We start from the raw sequence: 12,119 nt of genomic DNA, 5'->3' as shown, positions 1-12,119 counted from the left end.
ATTCCTGTTCTGCAGGGGAAACAAGGAAACAATGAAGATTTTAAGGTGGAAGTGGTAAAAATGCAAGAAAAATGAGTATCAAATAGGAAAATATATATGTAATAAAATAGAAAACAAATGAAGAAAGAAATTAAAATCGTTTTATACCCATTACAAAGTCTTGATATCCAAGGCATTGATAAAGTGCTTGAAGCCAATTCTTATAACCAGTTCTCCTGCTTGTTATAGCAACCAACACCGCAAAACTGCAAACCTTGGCTTCGTCCTTCATGGAATTCCTTCCATTGTCTGATGATGATCCAACAATTTCTTTCCATCTCTTCATACATAAACTGCAAGCTTCATCTGTACTTCCTGCTGAACCAGAAAGGTTGCAGTCTTCATCAAAGTTTGTCAATGTATTTCCGAGATTATTAAGAACATCATTTACGGTATAGTCAGAGCAGCCACCAGCTCCACTGGTTAGCTTCTCAATGCCACAGACAAAAACATCCTTCTCAGAACCCTTTATCAAAAGCAAGCAATTGTTCTGCTCTGTGGCATTCAGAAAAAGCCTCTGAGTCTGATTAGCCCACTTTGCCAATGCATATAAATAATCATAAAAAACTTCTCCACAACAAGTATCTTCCACAAACCCACCCCAGTTTCCTGCTACACAATCTGAGTCATTCCCTGATAAAGTGGAATGGATATCAAGCACACAACCAGCATCTGAATCACTTTGTGAAAGAACAAAAGTTTGAATGGTGAAGAAAACAATGGCAAACATCATTAGCAGTACTTGTTCTCTAAACTTCATAGTATCAGTCAAACAGGAATAACTATAATGAATTTGCAGATTGGGTGAAGACCAGTGGGGGTTGGGTTGCAATCCTATAAGCCATTCATGTTGATAAAGACTAATGGTTTTTTTTTTTTTCCCTTCAGAATTGACAGGTTCTATTTGCAGATTTAAATATAATGAAAGAGAAAGGGAGAGAGTTGGCTTTTTGTGAAGCTTGAAAACGTTAGCACAAGGCAATTGGCATTATCTAATTTTCTCTGAATTTAGAAGAAAGAAGTTGTTGCATGTCGTATAATATGTCACATAATGCTGCACTCGCGCCACATGTTTATTGGTTAAAGCAGGCAGATCTCAAATATGTCCAAGGAATGGTCCAAATAATCTTATCATATGGATTTCTATACTTTATAATATAATAATTATTGATAAAGGGGTAATTGCCGAATTTGAAAATGTCATTGGAATAATATCAGAACTATCGGCTTATAGTCGAAACATTATGACGCTTTTAGAGATAGAACAAATAGAAAAGACAGGAGTGTATATTGTTGTTGCTGGCTTGCTGCATTTAAACATTTTTATTGAATCTTACTTTCCATTTTTTATTTTTTTCTTTTTTTTAAAAGACCGAAACTAACAGAAGCTTTGAGTTTCAATGTAGATCTCAACCCAGGCAAACTAAAATGGGTCTAAGTAGTTAGGTTCATTGGACCTCGCGGTCTGGGAAGCCTAAACAAAAAGTTTAGATAATATAAATAACAATTTTTTTTTTTTTTTGAAACATTGATATTACAAATCCAGAAAACAAAAATTATTCGAACGAACAACCCAAAAAAAAAAAAAAAAAAAAAGAAAAAAAAAAAAAAGGTCAAATCTGTTAGCAATTTTTTTTTTTTTGTTGTTGGTAATGCAATCTATATGCATAGCCAATGAGATAATATCATGCACATTATTTAATTTAAGGCTAATTGGGTTTTGTTATATTTAACTTTTAGAATTTGGATATATGGCTCTTCAATTTTTCAATACAACAATTTAAATATTTAATTTTTTAATTTGTTGGAATTTGATTATTATTTGACTTTTGATTATAGGGTCTATAGACTTTTTTACATAATTTGTGTTAATTTTTAAACTAGAATATACTAAAATATACTATATAAAAACCATTTTAGAATTTTGCATTTTAGTATCCTTTATTATTTAAAAAAAAAAAAATTTGTCTAGGTTATCCTACTGATATCAAATTGTATTATATTTCAAACTAAAAAATATTGAAACCGCAGATTTTTTAAACTAATTTTAAAATTTTATATTTTATATTTTTTATTTAAAATTTAATACAATTTAATTCAATCACACGAAATGATTGGTAAGTTTGATTAGTCAAAAATTAAAAGATCCAAATTATAACAAATTGAAAAATCAATAGTTTAATTGATGAGCTAAAAAATTAAAAATTTAAATTACAAAATTCTGAAAATTAAAAATGTAAAAATACAATTTATATTTTTTTAAAAAAAATATATATAATTATCAAATAATGTTGATTTGGTTAGTAAATTACGAATGTATGGGAATGGAAAATATTATAAATATATATATATATATAAAAGAAAAGCTATATCGATTAATTGAAATGAAAATTTCAATTATATCAGTATATCATTTAATAATTTTTTTTTTCAAAGATATGTCGTTTAAGTGGAACTAAAAATTCCAGTTATGAAATTCTAGCTGATGCCCTACATGATAAAAGCAAAAAATAAGAATTCTGCTATCTCTGCAACATTCTTAATTTTTTTTTTTCTTTACTTAAATGTCTATCTAACAGTGGCTTTAATAAAAAAATGTCGTAGTGTTTTTAAAAATTAGACACTGACCAAATATAGGACCAATCTTCTAAACGGCTTAAGAAAACAAAAATAATGGGGAAAGTCTACACGCGAAGAGGAATATCAAAACCACAAACAGAGATTGAAAATACCCGTTTCCTTTTCCTTTTTTTTCTTTTTTTTTAAATGAATGTACCCGTTTCCTGTTTCTTCTTACTATTTGACCTTAATAATTTCCCCAAATTCCACCTCTAACTTTTGTTCGAGATTAGGATCCATAAAAAACAAAATAAAGTAAAAAGCTTTAGATTAGGTTACACACGGTTGCCTCGTAATGTGGATTTTGGAATCTTTCTATCAGGCCCGGCTTAAGGCGTAGGCCTCTAAGGCATATGCTAGGGCTCCCATTTTATTGGGCCCAATAAATATTTTTCCTATATATATATATATATATGTATATATATATTTATTAAATAAAAAATAAATTAATATATACATATATATATTAAGTTTAATTGAAATTTTTTTTATTCTATTTTTATAATTAATTAGATTGTAATCGTAAAAAAAAATAATAATAATAATATATATTAAATTCTCTTCTTGTGTATGTAGTTTTTTCTCTTGTTTATTTTTTTTTTTTTTCTCCTTGTTCACTTATTTTTTATATTTGTTTAATTTTGATACTCAACCTAGTAATTTGCAATTCTAACATAGAAGGTTACAAAATATAAGATAAGCTTATTGTTTTTTATTTATTTTAATAAATTTTCAATCATTCTCCTAATATATATATATATTATTTTATTTGAATTCATGGTGTAGTTATTCGTTCGTGTATATATATATATATATATATATATATACGTACCTCATGTTTCTCTCGTTTATGTTTTTATTTTTTTTATATGTTTTATTTAACTAAATTCATTATATTTTAATTCTTACATGACTTTTTTTTTTAATAATTTGGGCCAATTATTCTTCTAGATGTTGATTCTAATTAATCTAAACAAAAGTTAATATTTGTAATTTGTTTGTTTTTCTAGAAAATTTTGCAAGACCATGTTTCTAATTTAACTCTTAAACCATTATTACAAATACATTAGGAAAGTCATCTTAAAAGTGTTAAAGCAATAAAATATCAAGCTCCATAAATAAAATGTGTTTCATATCAACTAGCAAGAACTAGTAATGATCCTAAAACAAAAAGTGAGCAATTTCTTTAGCAACATATGAGATTGAAAATTTTACAATTTTATTATGTATGATTATTTGGTATGATATATTGTTTGCAGTTAATACTGATAGTAAATTTTTACAATATAAATATATGAACATTACTATTGCATTAAATCAGTTAAAAGGTTTTATTTATTTTTTTAATGATTAAAAACAAAAAAGGATTCACATTTATTATGATTTCTGCTTAAAAGAATGCAAATGAAAAAAATGTAGAACCAGAATTTCATGAAAAACATTTAATTAGAAGAAAGAAACAATTTACTAAGAATGAAACTCATTAGGTGAAACTTACAGTTGAAGAATCTTTTAAATTAATTATTTCAACTATATAGTCGATTGTACCATTTTTTTCACTTCAAAATAAGTTTGAACAGTTTACGATATATGAAATTAATTTTGATTTTTTGTATGATGTAGAGAAATCAAAATTGCTTAGTGATGATTTTCTAAAAGAAAAATATTTAAATTTTGAAAACTTTTTAAAACATGACATGCTCTGTTGTATTGATGGTTTAGATTTTTCAGAATGAAAATTTTTAAAATAAATAATAAATCTAGAATTAAAAAAGTCATTTTAGATACTAAACCATATAAAAAAAATTAAATTATTTTTCTAATGCATAGATAGCTTATAAAACACTATTCTTATTTGCACTTAATAATACCTCAAGAAATATTAAATAATTTAGCAGTTTTATAAACTAGAAGAGATTTATTATCGAAGCTTGAATATAAAAATTTAATTAGTAACTTTGCATCTCAAAATGCTGGAAAATTAAATTTTATATAAAAATCTATTTTTAAAAAATTAATATTTAAAAAAAAAATATTAGGCCCCAAGGATTTTTTTTCTATGTAGAGCCTCAAAAAATAGTTGAGACAGTCCTGCTTTCTATAATAAAAACTTTTTGGAAAGATACAAAGGTTATTCTGCCATTACAAAGGTTATTCTGCCATTCCATGTGATTACCACTTTTGTTTTTGGTTAATTATCAACAAAAAAAAAAAAAAGAAAGAAAATTGTTTTTGGTTAGGAATTGATGGATATTCCAAGTCACCAAGATGCATAGCTAATGATTTTCCTCTTTAAGAGCAAATTATGGATTAAGATTTGTATACTGAAGATACTTACCAAACTCTTGGCCCAAAAAAGAAAAAGGAAATTACTTACCAAACACACGAAAAACCAAAAAAAAAAAAACCTCAAAATTGAGATTTTTTTATCATTATTTTTGCAATATTACTAAAAAAAGTAAACAATTAATTAGGGATGTATGTATAGTAAATCTTTAAAAAAATATATCTTATAATTATCAGCATGCTAAATAAATAACTTAATTTGAGAATTGGTAAATATTGGCAATAATGTCATGCCACTTTTCCAACACATAAAAGGATCCAACTTTTTTTTTTTTCAGGTGCATAATAAAAGGATCCAACTTGTTACCAAAAAAGAAAAAAAAAAAAAGCATCCAAACTTTGATTTTCATATATAGAAATAGATTAAACGATAGTAGAAATGTTTTTTCCAAGGACGAATTTTTTAATTATAAGAATACATGACTGTAATGATCAATATATATAAATATATATATATATATATATATATTATAGTTTATGTAATGATCGTAATGGTCAATATATTTTTTTCTGTAATTTGCAGTGGTCAACGATGAAACACACCTTTATTATATAGCTCGTTTTCTTTTACTTTTAAAATTGTATTATTTTAAGGAATTAATTTTAGCATAATGCCTCGTATTATTTCAATATTTTTACACGGTGTATATGAAAGTAGCATAACATCTTTAACGTAGTTTGAAGCACGGCTATATCAGTCCAAAACTTTCATTGTATATAACATTTTATGCTAAACTTTATCTAAAATAAAATTTTGATTCTGATTTATACATATTAAGTAATACTACAATATCATTTAATCTACTTATGTATTTATTAAAAATAAACAATTCATTTTTTAATTAATTAATATATCAATATAATAATTTAAAAATGATAAATAAACCTTTTAAAGAAATAAATTATTATTTTTTATAAATATATTAGTAAATTAAATGCCACATATAATATTATTTTACACATATATGAAGAAGATGAATCTTTTCACATGCAATGTATATGAACTTTAATAACTACTAAAAAGTCATAACTAAAAAGTCACAATATGAAAGTTTCGAATTGATATTACACCGTTTATAAACTTCAAAAATTATTGATGCTAATTGAATGTATAAAAATAAAGTACAAAATATTGAAACTACAACAACATTGGTGCAAAAAATAAAATCACTGTTCTAATTCAAATTTTGGTTTACACGTGAAAGGCAGCAATATTATATCCAAACCACCGGTCTCGTTTGGTTATACCCCACGTTACAAATTTGCAATCATTAACGAGTGTTAATAGGGTAATACGGCATCGTTTCGAACCAGTAACCAACTACCATATCTTCTCCACCTCGAAAGCAATCTTCGACCTTTATATAAACAAACCCCCTATGGGGAAGAAATTGAGGATTTTTTTTTTTTTTTTCAGCATAATCCTTAAAACCCAGCAAGACCCAGATCCCAAAACCATTGGAATTTAGGTGGGCAAGTCTCTAATTTTCAAATGGTTTATACACACAGCGATTCCGAGTCGGCTCTCCTTCTGTCGACCAGCACAACAACAACAACAACAACAACTCCGATCAAACCCATTAATGTTCCAAAGGACAAGTTCCATTTGACCTACATTATCTACTTTGTATTGGGTCTCGGTTATCTCCTCCCATGGAACGCCTTTGTCACGGCCGTCGATTACTTCGCTTATCTATACCCGGAAGCAAGCGTGGACCGTATTTTCGCCGTCGTTTACATGGTGGTCGGTTTCGTTTCCATCCTCCTTATAGTTCTCTATGCCCACAAGTCCGATAGTGTTGTGCGGATCAACTCGGGTCTGGCCCTGTTCGTGGTTTCTCTGCTGATTGTGCCCCTTATGGATGTTTTCTACATCAAGGGTCGGGTTGGGTTGTATGATGGGTTCTATGTGACGGTTTTTGCGGTTGCTCTTTCGGGTATTGCCGATGGATTGGTTCAAGGTGGGGTTATTGGGTCCGCCGGTGAGTTGCCGGAAAGATATATGCAAGCTGTTGTGGCTGGGACTGCAGCTTCGGGTATTGACTTTGCTTTCTTGTTTTTTTCTTTTTTTCGTTTTTCTTTTTTTTTGGTTTGCTTATTTGGCTTTTTCATGTCATTTTTCAAGTCAAAGTACTAATATTTCTGTTTTTGTTTTTGATTTTTGGGTAAATTTTTTTTTATTAATCAAGGTTTAATTCAATCTATGGACCTATGTTTTCAAAACTTTTTTTTTTTTTTTTTTTTTTTTTTTTTTGTAGTAATGATGTTTGCTTCTCCATGATTGTTAGTTTTAAAAATTTTGGCATGGATGTTTCCGTATTAAAGTCTTGTCTGACATCCCAAAATTTGGAATACCCACAAATCCTGTTGAAATGTTAAACGATTTTTATGTGAGATTGAATGGAATAAAGCAAACAGTAATTGAATACAATTGTTTGTCTTTTTCAAGTAAGTTTGATTTGATTGTAAGAAATCACAAGCAAACTAACACAAATAACGGCTCGAAATAAGTATTATATTGCCTTGTAAAGTAAGTTCATAATTGAATGGGTTCACCGTCATGACAGCTACATCGTCTGCCAAAATTTGTGTTTGCAGGAGTCCTCGTTTCTGTTCTTAGGATTATAACCAAAGCTGTATACCCACAAGATGCTCATGGCTTGAGACAAAGTGCAAATCTTTATTTCTCTGTTGGGATTGTGGTTATGGTTATTTGCGTTGCTCTATACAATGTGGCCCCGAGGCTTCCGGTTATAAAGTATTATAGAGAATTGAAGATTCGGGCTGTAGACGAGGAGAAACAAGAGAAAGGTCCACTAACTGGATCGGTATGGAGATCAACTCTGTGGGAGATCGTTGGTAGAATCCAGTGGTATGGAGTTGGCATAATTCTTACATATGTTGTGACTTTGTCGATATTTCCAGGATATATAACAGAGGATGTGCACTCTGAGATATTCAAAGATTGGTACCCAGTTCTCCTTATTACTGCCTACAATGTGTTTGATCTGGTTGGAAAGTGTTTGACTCCACTTTATCTCCTTGAAAATGCAAAGGTTGCAATTGGTAGCACTGTGGTGAGATTGGTTTTCTTTCCTCTTTTCTTGGCGTGCTTGTATGGTCCTAAATTTATGAGAACAGAAATTCCAGTGACAATATTGACTTCCCTTTTGGGTCTTACCAATGGCTACTTGACAAGTGTGCTGATGATTTTGGCTCCCAAAGTTGTCCATTTACAACACGCAGAGACTGCAGGGATAGTAATGGTACTCTTCTTGGTTATTGGTTTAGCTGCTGGTTCAGTTGTATCTTGGTTTTGGGTCCTTTGATATCTAAGCAATGTACCATATCTATGGCTAGATTCGCTGTGTGGATAGTTAAAGCTGTTTAAACTTTATAGTTGTTCATAATACTGTATCATCTGCAGTTATGGTATTTCGGACCATGTTATCTGGTGGGTAACACTACTTATACTTAATTTGAGTAATAAGTTGGAAAATGTCAATTTGTCAGTACTTTTATTTGAATGTTGTAACAACTTCCCCTTTATGAAGTAAAGAAAGTAATGGTAAAGATTTGTTCCATCCCAGGTTTGATCCTTAAAGACGCTTCTAGTCACATACTATAAGCAGATATTAAAAATCAATGTTTTGTAGTCTATTATATATAAGAAAATGTTTTTTGTCAGTAATATCAGCAACAGTGAACCATGCAGATGAGATGGCAATTTATTGTGTATGTGCTAATTATTTATTTTAATTTTTTATAAATCCAACTAATTATCGTCATATCCGCATTAATTGTAAAATTTGTTAAACATATATGCGTTTACAATTTTGGAAATTTTGTCATTCATCGTACCTAGGCAAGTTGGTATCACAAAAGTAGGATGCCCAAAAAAAAAAAAAAAATTCTATTTGTCCAAAAAAATCTACCGCTGCAATTAACTAGCCATTGCAACGGCTATTAAATATCACTCCTCTTGTTCATAGTTCATACTTTACTCTCTTAAAATTCATTCACCTACCTACTTTTCCTCTCAGAATTATCTCAAAATTCATTCTCTCATAATCTCAAACTCTTTAAGTTCAATTTTTGGCTAAACATCCCAAAACCCAATTCAAAGTTTCAATTTTTCATCATCAAAAAATGGCCCCCCGTTAGAATCATTCAACTGCCGGATGAGATTTTGGGAAGAATGTGGAGACACTGACAATAAAGGAAGCTGTTGCCACAAGTCTGATTTCCAACAGTCGGAAGAATGTTTAGAAAATTTTTCAGAAACTTAATTTTGAAGGATGGCTAAAACTGGTGTCAATAACTCATACAGACTTAATAAAAAAGGATTAAATTTATAAATTCTCTGAGTTCATTCATTAGAATGTATGGGAGGAGTAGTCTTTGGCAGTTTATTGGTAAGTCGGATGCAGATAAGGACTACAAATTCGGACATTGATAGATGGATTACAACTTGAGTCTTGAAATTACAGTTTCTTGGCATGCAAAACCTTTCCTAAAGACACCAGCAATAAAACATTCAATAACATTCAATATGCTCTCACAATTACAAACTCTCCAACTGCTTAGTAAATTTTCACTTTGACAAATATGTTATATCTTTTCAATATTTATAGTTTCTTTCTTATTTATTATTTTTTAAAAATGTTTAATAATTATTATTATTATTTGATCACGTATATAAACCCAATTTTATATGTCTTCAAGCGATGGGTTTCCAGATAGAATGTAGGAAAATCTATTACCCTACGTTCTTGTGTGTTACGAATAAAGGCGTAACCCTCTCCCCGTTAGAGCGCTCGAGACATATATGGAGATATAAACATTCTATTTTGGATTTTGTACACACAATATCAGCTAGTTTCTACATTATTTCAAATTATTACTACTACATATTTACATAAAGTATTCATAGATTTTGTTTAGCATGTAAGATTGTACTATATTATATCTAATCTACATGGTACTTACACATGATGAATTCAAATGCTAAAAAAAAAAAAAACCTCGTGATGAGTATCATTAACCCAAACTTTAGGGATTGATGGATCATTAGCAATTTGCGTCTTGCTAATTTTGTGTAAATCCGCAAACTACCCAATCCACGGGCTCTATCGCTTTTTCCCGCAAACTATCCAGGCCATGGATCCTATTGTTCTCTTCCACAATAATATATATATATATATATGGAATCCACATCAAAGCGAATGAGATTTATTAGGAATCGAATCTACAATTTCTGTAAACAGGTGTGATGAATCGGCGACTTCCTTCCATTTGATCCACCCCTTGGGTGTATGACGAATTCAAATGATTAAAGCATGATTTTTCAAAATGCATTATTTAATTTCTATATATATATATATATATATATATTCTTTTGGGCAATGGAGCCTTGAATATCATGAGCAATACATGTCTCTGCAACATGTTATGAGACCTGTTTGTAGTTGTTCATAGTATTATATTGTTTGCACTTATGGTATTTCGAATCAGGTTTATATGATATTATAAGTTTTGGATATAATAAGAATAAATTCAGTTTTCTGTTTGTTGTCAATTGGATTGGACTAATTTTTTTATAATAATTAATCATAAATATAATGTAACATATAATATATTGATTTTTAAATGAAGCAAATGATATAAATTGAATAAGTACTTTATCTAATTAACCTATCATATTATTAATACTAATAATCAAAATTATATATATTAATCTGCAGATAAAAAAAAATTGTACATATAATTGTTATATTGCTAAAAATAATAAAACATAAGATAAACTAATAATAAAATATAAAATAAACTAACTAAAACATTAATGGAAGGGGCAGAAAGAAACAAAGATAAACAAAAATACAACTTGCACAATTTTTTTTTCTTAAAGAAAGAAAAATGTGTCCCCCACCCCCCCCCCCCCCAAAAAAAAAAAAAAAAAAAAAGAAGGAAAGAAAAAGTTAAGCAGATGATAAACAAAAAGAAAGAAAGACACGAAAAAAAAAAAAAAAAAAAACTGCTACAAAAGAATAAGAAAAAAAAAAAAAAGGAAAAAAAAAGCATTTTCAAATGGAAATGCCTCATATATAATTTTATCAACCATTTAAGAAAGGTAATCTTATACGGAATAGTATGAGATAAATGTGTGGGGCCCTAATTCATTAATTCAGTGGAAACCTTTTTTTATCCCAATTTGAATTTTAATCTTGCCAATCAAACCAGGCTTTTCAGGACTTTCATTACGAGAATATTCGTTGATGCTGTTCATCTAAAAAAATCTATGTTATATTATATTAAAAAAAATATTCTTCAATGGTATTGTGAAAGATATTTATCAAGATAAATTGATAAAAAATAAAATAGAAGCCGTCTAACAAACCATCTATTTTGTGTATATTTATTAAACAGTAAGTAATATCTTTTATCTCTCCTCTCTCTTTGTTAATTTATAGTTTTTTCTTTTTCATTTTTTTTTTAACATGTCAATTTATTTTATTTAAAATTATAAACATTTTTTTTTTCATTTCTTTTTTCTTAATATGTTAACTTATTCTATTTAAAATTCTAAACATGATATACTGAGATGAAATTTAAATGGGTCAATGTCATTACCTTCCAAATTTCTGATTATATATAACTCTAGCAAATAAAATAATTGAAGATACTCTAATAAATTGGAAATTTTCAATTTGCCACTACTTTTTATTTGAATTTAGTGACAAATTTCCTTTTATGAGGTAAAGAAAGTGATTATAAAGATTTGTTCCCCTTCCAAACCCTTGAGTGATCATCCCAGGTTGGGTCCTAAAAGACACTATCGTAAACTCAAATGTTTTGCAGTCTTTTGTATATAAGAAAATGTTATTTGTAATTCAAAAATAACATTAAAAAAAAAAAAGAAGAAGTTGTTTGTCAGTATCCATGCAGCTGAGATGGCAATTTAATGTGTATGCGCTAATTGTTGATTTTAATTTAATATAGATCCAATTAATTTTGTCATATAATCATTAGAGCAAAATTTTTTAAGACTACATGCGTTTAGCAATTTTAAAATTGTCATTCATTGCACTTGGGCAAGTGAGTGTTTGTTAAAGTTA

The 12,119-nt window shown here is 28.7% G+C and overlaps 2 protein-coding genes across 2 annotated transcripts; one reads left to right on the top strand and one right to left on the bottom strand.

Annotated features, from left to right (window-relative positions):
* Nucleotides 1–43: 43 nt before the first annotated feature.
* Nucleotides 44–799, bottom strand: LOC125420011 (uncharacterized). Its single transcript, XM_048466559.2, has one exon. The coding sequence runs from the start codon at nucleotides 797–799 to the stop codon at nucleotides 131–133; it is 669 nt and encodes a 222-aa protein (XP_048322516.2). The 3' UTR covers nucleotides 44–130.
* A 5,556-nt stretch (nucleotides 800–6,355) lies between these two features.
* On the top strand, nucleotides 6,356–8,608 carry LOC107428624 (equilibrative nucleotide transporter 1). The gene is made up of 2 exons (XM_016039192.4): nucleotides 6,356–7,040; nucleotides 7,603–8,608. Exons 1-2 carry the CDS (start codon nucleotides 6,497–6,499, stop codon nucleotides 8,331–8,333), a joined length of 1,275 nt encoding a protein of 424 aa, XP_015894678.2. The 5' UTR covers nucleotides 6,356–6,496; the 3' UTR covers nucleotides 8,334–8,608.
* The last annotated feature ends 3,511 nt before the right edge of the window (nucleotides 8,609–12,119 follow it).

The sequence above is a fragment of the Ziziphus jujuba genome, chromosome 12 (genome assembly GCF_031755915.1).
Source record: "Ziziphus jujuba cultivar Dongzao chromosome 12, ASM3175591v1".
In the NCBI taxonomy this organism is placed as follows: Eukaryota; Viridiplantae; Streptophyta; class Magnoliopsida; order Rosales; family Rhamnaceae; genus Ziziphus; species Ziziphus jujuba.
Note: the sequence above shows the minus strand (reverse complement) of the source record. Positions and strands in the feature narration are given on the sequence as shown.